The sequence below is a fragment of the Centruroides sculpturatus genome, unplaced genomic scaffold, assembly GCF_000671375.1.
Source record: "Centruroides sculpturatus isolate CEXI.00-Female unplaced genomic scaffold, Cexi_2.0 scaffold845, whole genome shotgun sequence".
Lineage (NCBI taxonomy): Eukaryota > Metazoa > Arthropoda > Arachnida > Scorpiones > Buthidae > Centruroides > Centruroides sculpturatus.
Window position 1 is genome coordinate 358748 of NW_019385150.1, and position 20828 is coordinate 379575.

Here is a 20828-nt window from a genome sequence, read left to right on the forward strand (position 1 = left end):
GTCAAAATAAAATCCAAAATGGCAACCCTCTTCTACAAACAGACAAAACAGCCACCTCACCCCACCAAAATCAGGTAGGGGAGCATACCACCCACAGTCATTCTAAGAAATGAACTCTGACCTTAGGACTGAACACACAGTTTCTTATATGTTAAATAAAATTTGTAATCTAATTTTGTAAATTTGGGAGTGCTTCAAATATGATGTTAAAACGGTTTTATGTCGTTACAAGTGGGTTTTTTTTTTTAAAACATTATCTAGTATAGTAAAATCACAGGACCGATAAAAATTTGATGTTATATTAGGGTTGTCGTTACATTCGATGACATTATAAATCAGGTTAAACTGTATATTGTTTGTGCAAAATAAAATAATTTCGGATGATACAATAGCCACCATTATTTTTTTCAAAAACGGGAACTTTTCGTTATGCATCAATAAAAATTCAACCCAGACCAACATGCAACGGAGAGAAATTTTGAAATTAGATAGGTTAATTTCATCGAAGGTGCATCGCGGACGATCTCATGGTCATTGCCTACAAAGTTTGAACAATCGCGTCCAAAAGCAGTGATATCAAAAAAGATAGGAGAATGAGAATGAGAACAAGACCTGCCTTAAGCATCAAAGTGATACAGTCTCCGAGACATAGTCTTGTCCCAAATATGGTTTTGCCATTTTACTTGTTTTGAATAATAGTTGTGAAGCCACAACTGTGCATGCATTAAAAAAATTAGACAAAAACCAAGTAGAGAAAGTTTTACATACATTTTTGTTAAACTAGGAAATCTAGCCAATAGCAAGCAATCTATCATAACCTTTTGTCTTTTCAATCATGTATTAATATCTCAATTTGAAAAAGGGTAGATGTTCCATATCACTGACACACACAAGAATTTAAACATGCTTAAATCTAAATTTGACACAAAACTTAAGCAAACATACACTTCAGTTTATTAACTTTAATATATTGAAATTAATCTGTCACTATATAACAATGCCAAATCATATGATCCAATAATTGCTATTAATGCCATTAAGGCACATATGTCTTTAACAAGTGCATAAATTGTTTTAATGTCAATTATAACAGTTTGATAAAATTTACTGTATAAATTGAATACAAATATTTTTACCAATGGGTCAGTAGGCCAACAAACAGTAACTTATCCCAGAATTTCAGTTCATGTCATGTATGTTTACCAAAACTAAAAATCAGAACCAAAAACTTACTATTACTTGATTTTATACAAATGTTTTTGAACCTAAATTTTATATAACAGATTTTTTATTATTTATAATGTTACATATGACTTATTCAACACTATGCCCTAAGAGGCTTAATATTTTAATAATTTAGTATTTTCATGATATGGAGAGATATTTGCAACTGATTTTAATCAAATTATCAGTACAAAATATTTACAGCTTCTACACAAAAAGAAATTTAAAAAGTAATAGTATTATCTAACAATCTTTTACTGATTTAAGATGTTAACAAAAGCTTTAAAAATCAAATCGAGTGATATCTTAATCCCAATTACTTCTGACATAACCTATAGGCAATCATTTAGTACTTTTCTTTTGGGCTATTCAAAAGCAGCAAGCACATTCCTTTTCATTTATTGGCAATCAAAAGGAGCCATCTTGGTAAGAGTTCTGTATTTGTCAAATTTTCACAAATAAAGATAATTGACAAATTTTTGTTCTCAAAGTTTCATTTAGCTGTTCTATGTTGTACTGAAGATTACTTTCACTTGTCAACACCCATTCAAATATTTGTTTTAATACAAAAAACAGACTTTTATTGATTCCTATAAGATATATCAATCTTTCTATATTAAATCAATATACTAGTAAACCACTTATCTCAATTTGACTAGATAATTTTGTAACATTTGCTTGAAACAAGTATTCTAGTTAGATTTGAAATACAAATTTAAAACATCATAAGAAACTTGTTAAAAATATGAAGTAATACATAAAAAAATTAATTACAACAATGAACCTATTTTATAATTACTGTTACTAGATTAACTTTTGGATCAGTTATGTTCTATACTGTATATGAAGAAATTGTATTTGTAACAAAATTTTAACTTGAGACTTACTTGTATTGGGGCAGGTCTAAGAGCAAAGATTTCATTACGAGCTCCTTTAGTATAGCCATTCATGTTTACCAGGATATGAATTCCATCTAAATATATACGATCTGCTGCTTTTCCATTGCAAGGAACCTGAAAAATAATATATTTTTACAAATTATTTTGTTTATTGTAAGATAATATACTCTCTAGAGATAAAGTCAAACTATTTTATTCTAAATATACAGTCAAGCTCATGTAATGAAATCAGCTGTCAGTTAACACAAACTTTTCCTTGTAATTTTGAATCTCCAATATTAATAACCAAATATTTTGGCACTGATATTTAAATATTACAAAGAAATATGTCAATTTTAATAAAGATTTGACAAGCAGCCATACAAAAAGTAAATTATATGATAAGGAAAATCCAATCTTACTGCTCAAACTTGAAATGTCACAATCTTCCAAAGTAAAAATTTAAACCTTCCAACTAAAATTTTGTTTTGCTCCTCTGGTAATCCAGAGGATGCTTTGCTTACTGGTAATCCAGTCTGACTTTTACTTTTTAAATGTAAGCTTCTGACTAATGCTATGTGACCAAATAAAAAGGTGCTGCTTTATCCTTCTTTGCTTTCATCAAGAAAACATATTACAAATCAGTCAGGTTATCAACTTTATGTCTAATCAGCTGATTGACCATTCCTTTGTTCTTGTAGACTTCAAAACAATCAGGACCACATTCCATTCCCATGCTCTAGGTCCACAACTGTCCAATCCTGACGTTGTACTGATCAAAATTCAGTTTAATCTGAATTTTGCCTTGTTGAGAACAGACAGAACAAGCTCTTTGCAGTATGCTTTGACCATAATGTCTTAGTCTGGAAAAAAAGGGAGAGAAAAAAAAAGAAAAGCTTTGTCATTGGAGAGACAGGTATTATTATGGTCTTCCTCCTGTACTGTAAAATTTCCCACCCCCTTTTTAAAATTGTTTTTATTTAAAAAAACCAAGCATTTTCTGCATTTCAGTTATGTGAAAGATACTATGCATTTTTATAAGTCAAATGCATAAACACGTATTACAAGTATCATTATAATGAAGTTCTAGTCAGTCTCCTTTACGTTTGTTATGTACAGGTTGGACTACAACTAATAAATAAGTCAGTTTTTTTTGTTTAACCTGTCCTACATTGTTCTCAAAAATATTCATGTTGACCTCATTGACCTGCATGGGCGATCCCGAATATATTTTGTGTCTACATTGGAACGTTTTTGATACTAGATGTCGCTGTGTCACAATTTTTATATTACAACAAACTTTTAAAATATAAATTTTTTTGTTTCTATATTATTCAATATATTTATTTTGTTTGTGTAACATAAAAAATAATTTTTTACGATACAGTAAACACATTTATTATTTTAAAAAATTTTTAGGATTAACATCGATGAAAATTCAACATGGCATCACAAACAAACAAAAATTTCAACATTAAATAGGTTAAACCAAAATTTTATGATGTCTATTCAATGCTTGTACTTTACAAATTATTATTAGTATTTTAAAAAATCCAGGACAGTGTGTTAAATCATTTGTAATTCAAATGTTAATATTGAAGGCACACAGTTTTATTTCTAGATTATACCACGTGACCTATTATTAACTACACAAATGTACTTTAAATCCTTGAAACTGAACTCTGAACATTTCCTCAAGTAATTCTGATTTACTCATATTACGATCTCTAAAAAACCTTGGAATTCTCAGTGTTTAAACTCATGTATCATAAAATCTTTTCATTTCTAAAGAGACTATTCTTAGAATTACTAATGACTGTAGTAGTAATATAATTTTCTTTATGACAAGTTATAAAAGATTTATCATCATCATGGTTTGTAGAAAAATTAAGCATAATACAAAATGATATTTAAAAAAGAATTACATAACTACAAATTTCTGGAAAATTTGCAAAATATTAGTACAGAGTTAAAAACACATTATTTCCTAATGGGAAACAGGCTATCATAATTAGCATAAGCAAATATGGCAAATCTAGATTATTTGATACAGAAAATTATATAAACACTGTTACTTAAGTTTATTTTCTCAACATTCACTAGGAAAAAATATATTTATTGAGCTGTTTCTTACAAAAATGTTTTTTTTTTTTTTTTTTCACAAGTCTAAATAGTGACTGATATGGTGCAAAATCTTCATAAACAATGCTCATAGTGCTTAGGTATATTAAAACAGATATTTTTACTAAATAATATTCATGTTTTCTTTTAGGTATTATTATTTATCTTAAAAAACATGTTTAGTAGTAGAGAACTGAGAGCAATAATTTTGCTCCAATACAAATTGGGATACAACAAAAATCAAACTAAAGTAGAGCGTCGATTATCCGAATCAATTGGGGACTGGGGTTGTTTGGATAACTGATATTTCGGATAACCGACTATGTATGAAAAAATAGTTTAACATATCCGATGTTGAAATTTTTCTCCGTTGCGTGTTGCTTTGCATTGAATTTTCGTTGATGTTAAGCCTAACGAAGACTATTGTATCGTTAAAAATTATTTTTTTATTTTGTACAAACAAAATAAATATATTGAAAAATATAAAAACAATAAAAAAATAATACTTCAGAAGTTAATTTAGTATCAAAAATGTAAAATATTTGAGTAGCCCAAGATATAGCCAAAGATTGCAGCGCCACAGCACTAGCGAAAATTTAAATTCGCCGACTGGAATTCTTACGGATAATTTACGCTCCACTGTATAGCCATTATATATAGTGCCATTTCAAAAACAACATAATAAATAATATATATATATTTATGTTGTTTTTGAAAAAGCACTAAAAATTAAAAACACTGCACAATGCTACTGATAAACGTTTACACACAGTGGATTCAGACTTAACAAAAACTCTAAGACTTGGGTTTATATCTTCCATATCACTATTTGACTTCAATTAGTAAAGTGAAGAAACAATTGGGTATGAGACAAAGTAAATAAAATTCAAAGCATTAACCAGTGGAAATTGTTTTCTGTTGCTGTTAAGAAACAGAAAAGAACTATTTTTAAGTTGTATTACATGAAATAAATACGTACTTTACAACAATCAAAAAAGATTTAGTCAGTGGCTCAATTCCAGAGCACACCTGAACATTGTATTTTCACAGAATGACCAAAATGACAGAAAGCTCAAAGTTATCAGCATGCCTGTTAAACTGATTAAAGAATAAAATTAATCAGCTCTAACAAAACTAGTTGTTATTTAATTGTCAAAGAAAACATTCTTCCCAGTACAATAAAATAGAAACATTGTAATTTCACCAACTATAAAAATCAGGAAGCATTTTCATTTACAGCACAATATAGCAATCTATACTAATATTATAAAGAGGTAATGTTTGTAAGTATGTAAGTAAGTTTGTATGCATCAGGTAATCTCTGAAACTACTCATCCGATTTCAAAAATTCTTTCACTAATATTTAGAATGGAACTTCAGGGTGGACATAGGCTATATATTATTCCATTAAACATTCATATAAATTAAGTGATATCATCTATGGTTAAGGTTTTTACGTCCAAAAGATGGTGCTACGAGTACGACGCCCTAACTTTGCTTTTCTGTGAAAATGAACTAAAGCAGATCATCTTCTATCTATTTATATAAATAAAAATGTTATGTTCGTTTGTTCCTACCGATTCCTTTGAAATTTTGACACAATGCTGCATTCGAATACGCACGTGTTTTTATATAATATACATGTCAAAATTCAACCCTACTGAAGGGAGATGGTTAGGATTAAGGCTTACGGTAAAGAACTCTGCTTCTATTTATACTATTTTAGATGCAGGTTTTTGCGTTTTAATAGGGTACGTCAACAGAATGTACACTAACAACAAATTTTTCGATATTTCCCCCACGGGGAGAGAGACAGGATTAAGGCTTACCGTGAAGAACTAGGCTTCTATTTTACTATTTTTGATGCAGGTTTTTGTTTTTGATTGCGTTTTAATAGGGTATGTCAAGAGAATGTACACTAAGAAGAAATTTTGAGAAATTCCCCCCACGGGGGAAGTGTTATAAATTTATAATAGATACATTTTGAGCCACAACAACGCATGGCAGGGTCTGCTAGTTAATTATAATTATTATGTCAATAAGTTATTATTATTAGTAGTTAGTGTGGGCTGCACNACATGCACTGAAAAAATTAGCAAGTACACAGAACTTGCCCAGGAAATAAGGCATCTATGGAGGATGGATAGGGTAGTTATTGTACCTGTTGTTCTTTCCTGTACAGGTGTGATACCACACACACTACACAAAAGCCTGGGAACATTAGAATTGAGTAGAAATACATACATAACACTACAGAAGGCCACTATATTGAATACATGCCACATTGTTAGGAAATTCCTAAATACAGACACTGCCACACTTATTTAATTAGTTTTGATTGCTATGCCTTGACTCTGGTCCGGCATAGTACACAGCCACCGGTGTGAACCGAGTAAAACTCACTAAACTCAACATAATAATAAGCAATTTGACATTCCACAAGTATTTTACATCCTTGGAAGACAAAATAAAAATAATTAAACATATAATCACAGTTTTTGATGTAATTCTAACAGTTCCTAGTTTTAGAATAAAAAAATCGTTTGTTTTTATGTGACATAACTTGTTTTTTTAATGCACCCTCTAGAGGGATGTATAATCGCACAAACTGGCATGCTAGTATTCCAGAATGCTGGTTTTTACACCATACAAATAGCTGGTTCATGGTCTCCCAGGAAAGACAGACATGCCAGACAATCCACAAAAATATGGTACAAACCAAAAACCATCATCCTGCATCCAAAAAGTCATGCTGCATTTTTATTTGATGAGCTTTCAAGAGTCTATACCAGGCCTGGCCAACCCAATTGTTTCACGGGCCACTTTGATCACACATAACATTACAGCGGGCCACAATTTAGGCAAACAATCTTTTAAAAAAGTAAAACAAATACAAAATGAATAAGATTTTATTGTTATACCAAGAATTCGTACTCGCACTTGCACATTATAACAATCACACATGCAAATTTTCATTTATTTAATTGTTTTGGTATACATATAACGGGAAACAAAAGTTTTAATAGATATATAATATCACTTAGCGGGCCACATGTGGCCAGGCCTGGTCTATACCATCAATAATTATCACAATTTCAATTTACTGATAAAATTTATCAAATGAAAAATCAAAAGTTAGTTTTATATAAACTAGCTTTTGGGGGAGAAAAAAAGGAACTTTGAAATATTATAAATACTGTTACTTTTGAATGTGCCTGTTTTTCCCCTTGATATAAAATGAACACATTCTGCAGCAAATAAATATCTGATGTTTATGTGATTTTGGAGTTATTCAATAGAACTTATTCAATTAACTGAAAAAGTTACTCATTTAATGAATTGTTCTATTAAATATTTTTCCAAATAATGAAATTGTTTTAACCTTTATTACATTACAAAATAATAAGTAAATGCAAGATTAAGAAAAAATATCTTTCAAATATATTACTACTTGCAGTTAATAGAATATTCATCCATTCTTTTCTAGAAAAATGAGTTATAAATAAACAGATTATCTTGTTAAATTAAAAAGGTTAAAATTAAAATTAAAAACTACTTGGATTCTCTCTATGAATGGCAAAGTTAGTTACTGAGTACTTATTGCAATCCAAAGTTAAAGATTTTAAATAAAAATGTGAAAGAAGCTTATCTGATTTCACAGAATCTCAATTTTGTAGTTTTTTTAATAATAATCATTTAACAAAGGTTTAAAATTTTGCAATTACCTGAGATAAATCAACAAAATGCTCTGTTTCATTGGCAATTTTTGAACGGAATGTAGTTCCATCATCAGGACTTAATGCATAGCAGAAAATCTATATTGAAAAGAAATCATCAAAAATTAATAGAAATTAACTTTATGCAAAAAAAGGAAACTTACTTTGGAACATTATAAATAAAATAAAATATAATAAATGAACTATATTATTTTATATATCTTTATTTGTAAAACAAACTTTAATTACTAAGAGCATTACTATTCACAAAGTTAAATAGTTATAAAGACAACTAAAATACAATGGGAGACACTCTCAGGATTATCTCCAAGTGTTTAATAGGTGAAAGTATACAAACAAATATAAACAGAGCTAAAAATAAATCAAAATATTCAATGAAGAGCCTATATCTTGGAAAAAGGCAATGTTAAATTGGTTCAGCCATATGTCAGTGGTTCCCAACCTTCCTTGTTTTGCAAATCACTTCCAAATACAAAATTTTTACTCCAACTTCCTTTGGCAGACTTATGACATTACTTTTTGTAATTATGTATGTCTAAGTTGTTATCTTTTGTCTATGTAAGTCCAAATATTAAAAAAAATCTACATTTGATATTAAAAAAATTTTACTGGCATTTATTATAATTTGTATCCAATTAAACAAATAATTGCCAATTTATTACAGCAAGTCTTTTGTGAAGAATTAAGTATTTTTCCAAAAGATATTTATTTCAAATTATTACATACTGTACTTCATAAAGGTAGAATAATTGTGTGTAACTAAAAAGCATTAAAACTAAACAATTATAAAATCTGTCTTCGAAGTTGCTTCTCTGAACACAGTTTAGCAGCATTTGGCTACATTACAGAATATTTAGCATAAACACCCTCATGAACTAAATAATGTATTGATAGTACAGTATGCAAAAACAAAGAAAAAACAAGGTTTAAACTTTGAAAAATAAATTTTGTAATTTTATAAATTTCATGTTTATCTTAATTCTTTGGGAAATTACATTTTTAATAAAACTGATAATTTCATTATTTACTGGTTGTAAATTTTACAGCTAAAAGATAAGAATGCACAGTTTATGTAAATAATGTACTATATCAAATTATTGATATATAGCTAAACAGAACTTGTTTCAAAGCAGAACATTTCAGTTGAACTTCATACTATGACAAATCACATACTTCTATGTTCAATAAAAATATTTGACTTCTAAAAAGTTGAACTTACACAGTATTTATGATAAAGTTATCAAATGAAGATTTATTAGCAAGAATTAAATCTTAAATTATAATAAATTGAAAATGATAAATCTAATATAGAGATTGATATTTTTGACTTAATCTATGAAAATTGAACATACTTACTTCTACTTTATCTCTATTATGCATTCCAGGGACACTTTGCATTAAATGAGAAGTTGGATGATTACCAAAATCTGAACTAACATAGCCTATTCTAAGCCGACCATTACTAGTAGCTAGGTCTTTAGGATGTTGATAAGGTGGTTTATGTAATACCTGAATCTAAAAAAAATCCATTGTTAATTAAGCAATCCTTTGCAATTAAAACACAACATATATTTCTGAAAATAAAATTTAGTACCTTTTCTAAGCACAAGTTTGCATGACGAGCAGCAATAGCTTTGCGAAAATCATGTGACAATGGATATAACATGCTATGGTGAGGATGAACAGATGGTAACCTATTTTTATCCAATTGATCAGCAACAATTGCTACCAATTTCTTCATTCTTAACTCATAATCGGTCCAATCACAAACAATCTAGTAAACAAAACAATAATAATTAAATTAATGGAAAAAAAATCAATATCTCATTTATGACTTAACCATACCTGGAGGCAATGGGCTAAATTACAATAGGCATCAGGAAAGTCCGGTTTCAATTTCAGAGCTGTGCGATATGACTGAATAGCTTCAGGAATGTTTCCAGAATCCTAGTTATTAAATTTCTTTAAGTAACAATGAAAAAAGCCTTTTTAAATCTTACAAGTAAATCAATTAAAACAACTTACTTTATGAATAGAGGCTAGATTGCTGTGTGCATCAGCAAATGCAGGATTAATTTGTATAGCTCGAGTATAACATTGTAGAGCACCTTGTATATCTCCCATTTCCTTTAATGTATTCCCCATATTAGAGTAAGCATCAGCAAATGTTGGTGAAATCCTACAAATGAAATATGAATAACATTAAATAAACAAACATGATGTAAATTTCATCTCTCAATTACAATAAAATCATACCTAATCGCTTCTTTATAATGCATAAGAGCATCATTAAGTTTTCCTTGTTGCTGTAGAACACTTGCCAAATTTGAATGTGCAGCTGCAAATTCTGGAAATACCTATAAATAAATTTTGCAATTAATATAAAGCTGAATTAGTAAACTAATAAATATTTTCTTTAATTCTGAAATTTTAAAAATAATCCTCAAAACTTAAAATTCATTAGATTTTGACATTGATATTCTAAGGAAAATGATACTCAAACTGTCAACTACTAAGCAAACAAAAATGTCATATATAGCAATTTAAATTAATTTTAAATTTAAGTATGTTTTTAAAATAAAAATCTTTTTAACTACTCAGTATTAACTATAAATGTGCTTTAATTCAAGTTTTGTAGACAAAAATTATAAGGAAGATAAATTAGCACAAGAACTTGATAAACTATTTTGAACATTTTAAAACTTTAAAAGCTATAACAAATACTCACATCTAAAGCTTTTAAGTATAAACGAGTAGCTTCTTCTATAAAACCTTGCTCTCTCTTGATATTAGCTAGATTATTTAAAGAATCTGCATGTGTTGGACAAAGACGCAGTGCAGTATTATAGCATTCCTCTGCTTCTACCACTAGGCCTTTTTCTTTAAGAGCATTTGCAAGATTACAATAAGCATCAGGAAAATTATGTTGCAATTCAATAGCTCTTCTGTAGGTGTCTATGGCTAAATCAATCAATCTAAAAATAAAATTTAAATTCATAAACTGAATACTGCTAATAATGAAAAATTTAACAAGCATAATATGAAGTATAAAATTGCTATGAAGAACTTATCACACAGGAACACTACAACTGTAAAAAAATAACAGTGTTATTTGTTTTATCCCCTTTGTTTTGAAAAACTTAGTTACTCTAACAGTCACTACTAAATATCATTTGTTTTATCAAATTGTACAATAAGGATTGAAGACAGCAAATAGCCCAAAATACATTTCCACTGTACAAAAAGTCTATATTATTAAGTGTTTGTGTGATAAGTACTACATAGCAATTTTGTGCTTACTTCAAAGGACAAGCAATCAAGTGTTAAACACAATATGATTTATAAACTTACCCTTGTTCATAATATACACAAGCAAGATTTCCATGAACCACAGCATTATTGGGACTTAAATTTAATGCTCTTAAGTAAGCAGCAACAGCTCTGAAATTAATAAAAATTAACTTTTTTAAATAAATATTCTTTAATAGTTATTTTTAATAATTATTTAAATTACCTGTCAAATATTCTAGCTTCTTTTAAGACATTTCCTAAGTTTATATAGGCATCCAAAAAATTAGGATCTAAAGCAACAGCCTAAGAACAAAAGTATCTATATAAATAATCTTTTGTCTTTAAACTTAAATTATTTTAAACAAAACTATTAATGACAACTTATTTCATACAGTAACAAAACTAGAATAAAGTATAAACCTTCATAAACAGAAAAAATAGTTCAGAACTGAGTTATTGTCTATCTTAAATTTTATTGTAAGCCAGAAACCTGTTTACTGCAAAAATGAGAGCTTTGAATATAAAGAATATAACTTAACCTGGATACAGGAAAAAAATTAAGATTCCATTCAGAGAGAAAGAAAAAAACAAATCATGTATATCAGCCAGAGCATGAAGAACTGTATTCCAAGAACAATTTCAAACCTTGTCAGAGAAATAATGACAACATGACAAGGGGACATACAGACAGTGTGTTATAAATAATTGAATTGAATATAGAAAGAAGAGAACTTTCAAGAATTGCAATGAGTTTGAGAATTAAACTCAAGAACAAGAAACAAATGCAATTCATAAAAACAACGAGAATGAGATAATAGTGCTCCTAATTTGCCTTATGAATTAATTGGTAATCAACTAATACCAAGTATTAAAAAACAAGTTGATTAATAATTAACATATTGATAATTACAGAAAATTAAATGATTAATTATAGTATTAAAATACCTTCAGAAGTCAGTCACTAAATAACTTGGTCTCTGTATTACTGTAATGCAATTATAATTTCCAACAGTGGAGTGATACTAGGTCTTTGTATTCAAATTGGCTTCTTTACTGTCATGTAAGTGCATAAAAATGGCATCTACAAAATATTTGAATACATAGCACAAGTTCTTGGGAGCAATGAGAACTTGTGCTATCAGAAAGTTCAGTTCTTGTATTTAAATGCTCCCATCTTTAATTGAAATTACTTTGAATTACACATAATAAACCTAAAGAACAAAATACTAAAATGTGTTCAAAATGGAAACCTGCCAAATCTGAAAAAATACAGTGGAACCCTGGTTAACAAACTTAATCTGTTCCGTGACTCCGTTCATTAACTGAATTGTTTGTTAACCAAAGAAATTTTTCCCATAGAAATTAATGCAAATGCAATTAATCTGTTCTAGTCTCCGAAATTTTTATGATTTTATTTGTAATATATAGTCGATCACCCTATAAGACAGTAGATACGTTCCATTCTTTATGAATCAATTTTGTAGGAATCACAGCCCGTTACGTATGAAGTTTACTGTTTGAAAGGTTTTCTTCCATAAAATTAATCAATTCTAGACTAATCCGACTCAACATTTCCAAAATACGTATATTTTTTTTTGGAAATAATCCGTATAAACTACGCTATAAACACAAAACTGTAGGATTACTTACCGAGTGTGCACCATTCGACATCGCCATTGCTCAAGCTTGTTTTTGTTGTGGAACAGCGCAGCAAACCGCGGCCGCGATTTCTGATGTTATTTTTCTGTGAAAACTTCGTTGAACTTTGGCGAGATCATTAATATAAATAATTTTAAATCGCCATTGAATAAGAAATGTTTCTTTCACAAGAAATGTATAAAATTACAGTACTGTATTAGACTTATGGTACCTAATTTACATACTGTACAGACGATAGCTCGCCTAAACTCTCCGTAGCGTGGCGCTGGATGGCGGAAAGTATATATATAATTATAATAAAGTTACAATAAATTAAGTTAATATATAATTATATATACAGTACCTAATTTATATATAATTATATGTACAGATGATACTAAACTCAATTTACTCGCCTAAACTGTCTGTAGTGTGGCGCTGGACAGCAGAAAGTAGTTCGGCTGCCCGATGACGTTTTACCGAATTACAGGATTTTTTTACCAGGTTTGTACGGATACCGTTGCAATTTTTTCGCCGTCTTATAGGAATCGTAATTATAGGAACCAGTCTTATAGGGGGATCTAATGTACAGTAATTTTCTTTGATGAAAATGTAGGAAAACGTAGTATCTATCATTACAGCAACAAACATGTCAACTTTGTTTAATAAAATAGCACTGTAGATACCTTCGTTTGTTGTAGTTGGTGACAGAAAAGTGGAAATATACGAACCTTAAAGCTTAGAAAGAGAATCCCCTCCAAAAAAATAACAGGTAGCACTTCATCAGTAAATTCTTCAAGTCAAAGTCTCTTTCGATAAAAAAACCCACCAGTGGCTAAGTGGTCTTCATACCTTGAACACAGGGAGTTTTTGTTCGTGGGTTTGCACCTCGCTCAGACGGGCTGGCCACATGGAGTTTTCCAGGTTTTCTCCATGTCTAACGCCTAAATGGGCCAGTTTCCCTTAAAAGCACCTCCAGAAGGCATTCCCCCTAGGCAGATCGCCCAAGTGTTGCATTGCCATAAACAAACAAACTCTTTCCGTAAGGAACAAGAAATTCATCTAAAGTTGATTGTCTTACTCTTTTAATCAAGATTTTTCTCAAATGTGATAGCACAGTGTCATTTATATTGCGTTGTCTATTGCCACTATGACTTTCTTCTTTCTTGGATGCCATATTGATTAAATATATAAATCACAAAACTGAAAAAAGAAGTATAGCACAAACACTCGGAAAAGCAATGCTTAACTTGCACATGCTTAACACCAACTAAAATTTGACACAAAATACTGTTGCATTCGTTATCAGAGACAAAATTTTTGCAAAATAAAAGTTTGTTAACTGATTTGGTTGTTAACCAGGACGTTCGTAAACAGGGGTTCCACTGTAATTTTAAACCATGCAATTCTGATTTATATTGGATTTATTGTACTTATCCTTATAAGTAATTTATAAAATCATAATTTTTGTTTTGCATATGTAATTATTTTATATACAAGGTGATTCAAAAGGTCTTAGCCAAACTTAGGTCAGGAATACAAAACCAAACCATTTTCACCTAAGAACATATAGTAACAAATGCCACTGGAGTTGCTATGAGTACAAGAAGAATCACGTGGAAAGGAATACAAATTAGGTGTACTGTACATGTTTATTAGACATACATGTTTACAAGTCCAGAGGTAGTGCTCAAAATTCTTTCCACCAGCAGAAATATATGTCTCACAACATCAACAAACATATTCAAAAATGCCAACCCCCTCACAGACACATGCAGCTACCACAAAGACTTTTGTGACTAGGTCAGCATCAGAAACTAGGTGGTCATCTTCTAAACAAGGCCTTTGAGGTAACCCTCCAGAGGAATAAACCAATGGGGACAAGTTGGGTGATTGTGATGGCCACATTATGGATCAACTTTAACCAATCTATTGTACAGGAAAGGTGCCCCTCACATCAAACTGAAATGTGTGGGCACCTACCCCATCATGCTGAAACTACCTGCATAAGAACAAACAAGATCCTCATGCAGTAGTTCTAGCAACCACTCCTCCAGAAATATCCTATAATTATGTCCATTTAGGCAAGATGGAATAAGGTATGGCACAAGCAAACAAACAGTCTCCAACAATGCCTGCCCATACATTTATTTATGAACTGTTGTTGCATGGCATGAGGGCATATATAGCTCAGGTCATGCACACACATGCAAATTATAAACAGTAATCACCACACTCAGGTGAGAAGATAGTTTCATCAATTGATTAGAATCCATGCTAGAAATTCCAGATGTTCAGCACATTGTTGCAAAACCAACATGCAAATTCCATATGCTGGCAGCAATCTCCTGGTTCCACTAACTGGACCAATTGCATGTGCAAGGAGTGCAACCACTTCCCACATAATATTTGCCTCCAGTACACCAATGTGCTGTGAAATAGCTCATGTACTGTACTTCTATACAAATTGCAAACAATTTGGTGTATGAGTGCTTCTTTCATGGCTTGCAGATGCATTATTCAGTCCTAACCACAATAGGCTATTTACTTCAAAATGATCCCACTTCACATAATCTAATACAAAAGTGCATATGTCTAATGATGGGGCACATCTGTTTCCATTCATTACCCCCATAAGTTAAGTGCATATTGTCATTTCAGTATATTACTGTAGCAATGAATCCTACTCCTGCAATGTCACAACAACAAAACAATTTCTAAAAAACAATGCTCTCTAGAAAACTCAAGTGGCATTTGTGGCTATATGTTCCTAGGTAAAAATAGTTTGTTTTGTAATTCAAGATCTTTTGAATCATTGTGTGTATTTACTGAACTGTTCTTTCCACGTCCTCACTGTTATATAGATTAAATCATACTCAAAGCTGTTATCAATCAATTCCGTAGAAAAAGAAAAAAATAAAACAAAAGCAAGAACTATTAATTCTCTTCATTGGTATTATAAAGATCAATAATGGGAAAGAAAATATAGGTATATAGAATTGGATTCAACACCATCAGTAAAGTCACACATTTATAATCCTTTGATAATCCAGAGCATAAATGTTTTTACAAACATGCAATAATGTTTCTCATATGTCATTCTTCATAAAACAAATTTTAAAAAATTGAAAGTTTTACACAGTAGTTCATTCAGTAAATATTTGAAAATAAAATTGCAGAAAAATAAATTTAAAAAAGTTTATGGTTATTTATAATATCAAAATATAATTTCTGAAGTAACATTTGATAATGCAAATAATTATAATATTTAAGAGATTGTAAAGTAATTATATAGTTCAAGAAATTAGTATCAATGAAACTAAAAAAGCTTGCTAATTTAAAAATATATATAAAATCATTATTGATTAAGCATACTTTTAATCCTATTTATTCATCCTTTTTCACTTATGAATAAATAAGACAATTTATGCTTTGTAAAATAAAAATTAGAATATTCAATTAAAAACTGAAGTGAAAATACAGTCAGATAGTCAAGAAGCTATATAGTACTTTTTTTTTTATATTGTGAAACAATAACTTATTATAGCAATTACTTTTCCCTTCACTCTTCTTTCAATTACTTTGAAATAAGTAAATGAAGATGGAATAATAATAGGATATTAGCAAATAGACCAGTTTGTTATATCTTTGAAAAATTATTACCAGCAATGACAAAGTAAATTTCATTAATTTTAATGGAAAAAACAGTTGCTCAGATTTATGAAAATCATTATGCAGGTTTAAAATATTACGGAACAATTTTTATTTCATAAAAGACAGCTACCATATTAGCAGTGTCTACAAAGTATCAAAATATTTGAAGTCCATTCATACAGTGCTGGAATAATTACCAGGTGAAGAACATATGCATTTATAATACATATGTATAGACATTAATTTTAATAAGATTGTTTGTTTATTAATACATTTATTATTTCCGTAAACAAACAATTTAACTTAAAATGCATGGATTTAATAAACCTTTACGGCAAAAATTTAACTTAAACAAACAGTAATTTATAATACTAATTAGATTTTACTTACCTTTTCAAAATGATGTATGGCTAACCATATTTCTCCCTGAGCATTAAAAACACATCCAAGATTGCTCCAGGCAACAGCAAAGGTAGGACAGGTTTCAATTGCCTTCAAGTAGCATGCCTGCCAATTTAAATGGAGGCAGACAGGAACAAAAATAAAAATAAAAAATAAAAGGACATATATAAGTAATTATTTCAAATAATTTTATTAAATTACACAGCCAGTGTTTGATGTGAGCAGGAAAAGGGACACGACGCAGCGCAGCGCGCGACAACGCAGCTCCTAACAGGAACAAATTTTATTGTCAGTATGATTCAGAGAGCCAAAAGGACTCCTGTAATTGGGACAATTTTTTTTGTTCCTATTAAGAATTAACGCAGCAGCAATGCGCAGCGCAGCGCAGGGGAGAAGATGCACTGGCTGTGATTTTTCAAAAGCGCACATGCATCAGTGCCATAAAGTTGCATCTAAAGTGACAGCTGTTTTTAATACATTTAAAAGTTATTTAACTTACTGGATGTCAGTTAAGACTCCTTATTGAGGCAATCCAAAATCCTACAGCTGCTTTCCCACATATTATTTCAACAGATGTGAACTGATAATAACTGTGGAGAAAACCAGAATAAAGAGGATTGACAGTGGGTCTATTTTTTTTTTCTCTACTAGATAAAAAATGTAATAGATAATTAATGTTAGCCACTGTCAAGGAAAGCTGTTCAATCTTTACTGATTACAAGCTATAAAAAAACTGCAGGTAAGTCAAAATCCTGGTAAAAAAATATTTTTCATTACCGATGTGACCGATGCCCATGATGAAAGACCGGATCCACTTAGTCTATGGCTTTGGCTGGATCTAACTCACTTGTTCTGCACCAAGTACAAATGTTGTATTAATATGATTTAAAATCTTCAGGGAGAAAAAGAAAACGGTACATTAATAGCGTTCTGACATCCTTTCAGTAGAGAAATCTGTAATCAATCCTTTTCCTTTTGCATTCAGAAAAGATTTTTATTTATTCTCAAATTTTTATTTGGTCTTATAAGTATTTTGAAAATACCTCAATATTAGCAGTCCATTAATAAAATATTTTAAATTTATTAAATAAAGCAAAGCTTTTACATAATACAAAAGAATAAGGATAATATATTTATTATCAAAGTTAAGAAATATACACAAATTTTTACAAATTTTACTAGTAAAAATATTCATGCAAGTATGAAATGAGGAAAATAATAGGGTTACAATACTAGTTTTTCAGTGGCAATATTTAAGACTGAACTTATTTTGAAAAAATAAGTAAGAGGCCAAATTACCTAATACTGCCAGCAAGCAGTAAAAAATCGCGCGCAGCAGCTATAATATGCACAAATCGCAGCGCGCAAGAAAGGATGTCGAAAGATTTTTGTTCAGAAACCAAATTTTAGAAAATATATAATTTTTTCTCTTTGTCCAAAACTTCCCTCCCAAAAATCAACAAAAGAAAAAATATAACATCCTTTCTTTGAGAAACTGATGAGTCTTCAACACAGGGAAACGGAATCCACTGTCGTAACTTGCATATCAGTTTTGATACAACATGGAATTTCTAGTTCTTTTTCTCAGTTATAATTTATTACAAAAATTCCCCCACACTAGATAATCCCGGTTATATCAATTCTGATACTTTAAGTCAGTCAGAGCCTGAAAGATCTCCAATGGACTTATTAGCCCACAGAGTTATACTGAAACCAATGATTTTTCTCATTTTAAGCATTCAAGTAACTTGGACTCTTTTCTTTATTTTTATTTATTAAGTAAAAATAGCTTAGCAACAATTCTATATAACCACTGAAAACCTAGAATAAGGTACAGTGGGAAGGAAATGGGAGATTTTATTCATTAAATCATTTAAAACAAAACAATTTAGCAATCATTTTATGAAAGTTCTTAGCAAAGGGAGACAAGGGAACATACAAAGGAAAAAAGGATAAATATTCAAAGCACATCACAACAATTAATTGCCCTACCTTTGCTTCATCAAGACGACCTAAAGCTTTCAAGAGATTACCTAAATCACTGCGAACGCAATATAAATCCTAAATTAAAAAAGAAAAACAATTATAATTATTTTGTCTTGGAATTTACTCTTAGGTATTAAAAATAAAAAAAAGTACTCACTGGATTATATTGTAGTGCTGATACATAAGCTTGTACAGCTTGTTCCATATCACCTGCAGCAACAAGAGCAGCTGCCAAATTGATATAACCATCAATAAAATCTGGCTTGAGCCGCACAGCATGGCGATAATTCTCCAAAGCCTCCTGTAATTGTCCTCGTTCCTTATAGACATTTCCCAAGTTTGAATAGGCTTCTGCCAACAATGGATTCTGTTTGATTGCTAATGTACTGAAATGTGCAGATCTAAAAAAGTTATTATATATTTAATTCTAAACTGTGATATTTAATTAATAAAAATATATACAAAATCACTTATACTTACTTATCTAATCGACGACATTGAAAATGTATAGAACTTAATAATAAAAGCACTCCAGTATTTGTTGGATCCTGTCTCCATAATTGCATGCAATGACGCTCAGCATTCTCATAGTCACCTGCCTGATATTCTCTGTGTGCCAATTCCCCCAAACCTTAAAAAAATAATTCTGATTCTATGAAAGTTCAAAATAATTTAAATTTTAACCCTGTTCATAAAATCACATTAATAATTTCCATTTATTTAAATTAAACAAAATTGACACATGAATTCAATATAGTGATTTTATAAAGCACTGTTTAAAATTCAAATAAATTAACAAAAATGATAGTAGATAACCAATCTTTCCAAATATAAAAATTCTGTCTATTAACATCTACATATTATTTTCCAAAGTGACATGGATAAACTTCATTATTGAATATCTGTTTAAAAAAAAAAAAGCATTACATACCTAATAAATATATCTTAAAAGCAGAATAATTCATTTCACAATAAATTGAACACTACTGTTGTTTTCATATTTTAAGTAAATGATTTAAAATTTTAAACAGAAAAACTGAAATTATATTTTTATTCATCTACCTCCACTCTTCATGTTGAATAAACTTTAACATGCTTCTTTTATAATCTTGCTAAATATTTTAATAATTGTCAGAATTTTCAGAAGGAAAATTCTTAAAATAACCATTCATAACATTAATAGAATGATTTAACCAAAACATTTCAGTTCAGAAGTCATTGATTTAAATAATCAAAATTAAATATGTTAAAAAAAAAAAATTAATGAAAATTATTACTCCTACTATTACAACAGTGATTAAATCCAGAAGTTCTCATAGCTTCACCAATACAAAGTTTTTTAGTGAAATAATATTTTTAAAATAAATGCTTATGTTTAATTATTAAATACACAGTAAAATAGAAAATTATGTGGATATTTCTATATTTAATAATCTGTGTAGCATGTGAAGTAAATAAGATTTTCAATTTTCATAGTATAAACCAAGTAATGAGCAACTTTTTCTGGATATGAACAACAAATTAACTTTGCAGGCTTCTGTTAAAGCAAATGTAATCCCCCCTCATTAGAGTTGCAGTTAGAAATAGCATCTATTATTTTAGTATCTAGTATACTGTAGGTTATCAAATATATTGATATATTTCATAGGCCTTTAAGCCCACTGAGTAGAAACATTTTAGATAACCTCCAATACATTATAAAATATTACTAGTTTATATATTATATGCTAATTTTATGTAGTTTACTTTCATCTTCTCACCAATCAAGTTTAATTTGAATGTTCTTTGAAAAAAATATCACAAATATCAGTTTAATAATTACATTGATATTGATATTTGTGATATTTTTTGTCTTCTTGTTGCAAAATGTCTTGAGGCAGAAAAAAAAAAACATATA

At 29.6% G+C, this 20828-nt stretch overlaps 1 protein-coding gene across 1 annotated transcript in view; it reads right to left on the reverse strand.

Moving 5' to 3' along the window:
• LOC111635493 (UDP-N-acetylglucosamine--peptide N-acetylglucosaminyltransferase 110 kDa subunit-like) overlaps positions 1-20828 on the reverse strand; it is a 59531-nt gene that overhangs the window by 30400 nt on the left and 8303 nt on the right. Inside the window, exons 2-15 of the mRNA XM_023380465.1 lie at positions 19412-19562; positions 19089-19332; positions 18938-19006; positions 16934-17050; positions 11475-11554; positions 11312-11401; positions 10689-10935; positions 10217-10317; positions 9986-10139; positions 9806-9907; positions 9555-9734; positions 9317-9475; positions 7949-8038; positions 2112-2237 (exon numbers count right to left, since the gene is read on the reverse strand). Of these exons, the coding sequence (XP_023236233.1) occupies positions 2112-2237; positions 7949-8038; positions 9317-9475; positions 9555-9734; positions 9806-9907; positions 9986-10139; positions 10217-10317; positions 10689-10935; positions 11312-11401; positions 11475-11554; positions 16934-17050; positions 18938-19006; positions 19089-19332; positions 19412-19562 (1910 nt within the window). The remainder of the gene's footprint in view (positions 1-2111; positions 2238-7948; positions 8039-9316; positions 9476-9554; positions 9735-9805; positions 9908-9985; positions 10140-10216; positions 10318-10688; positions 10936-11311; positions 11402-11474; positions 11555-16933; positions 17051-18937; positions 19007-19088; positions 19333-19411; positions 19563-20828) is intronic.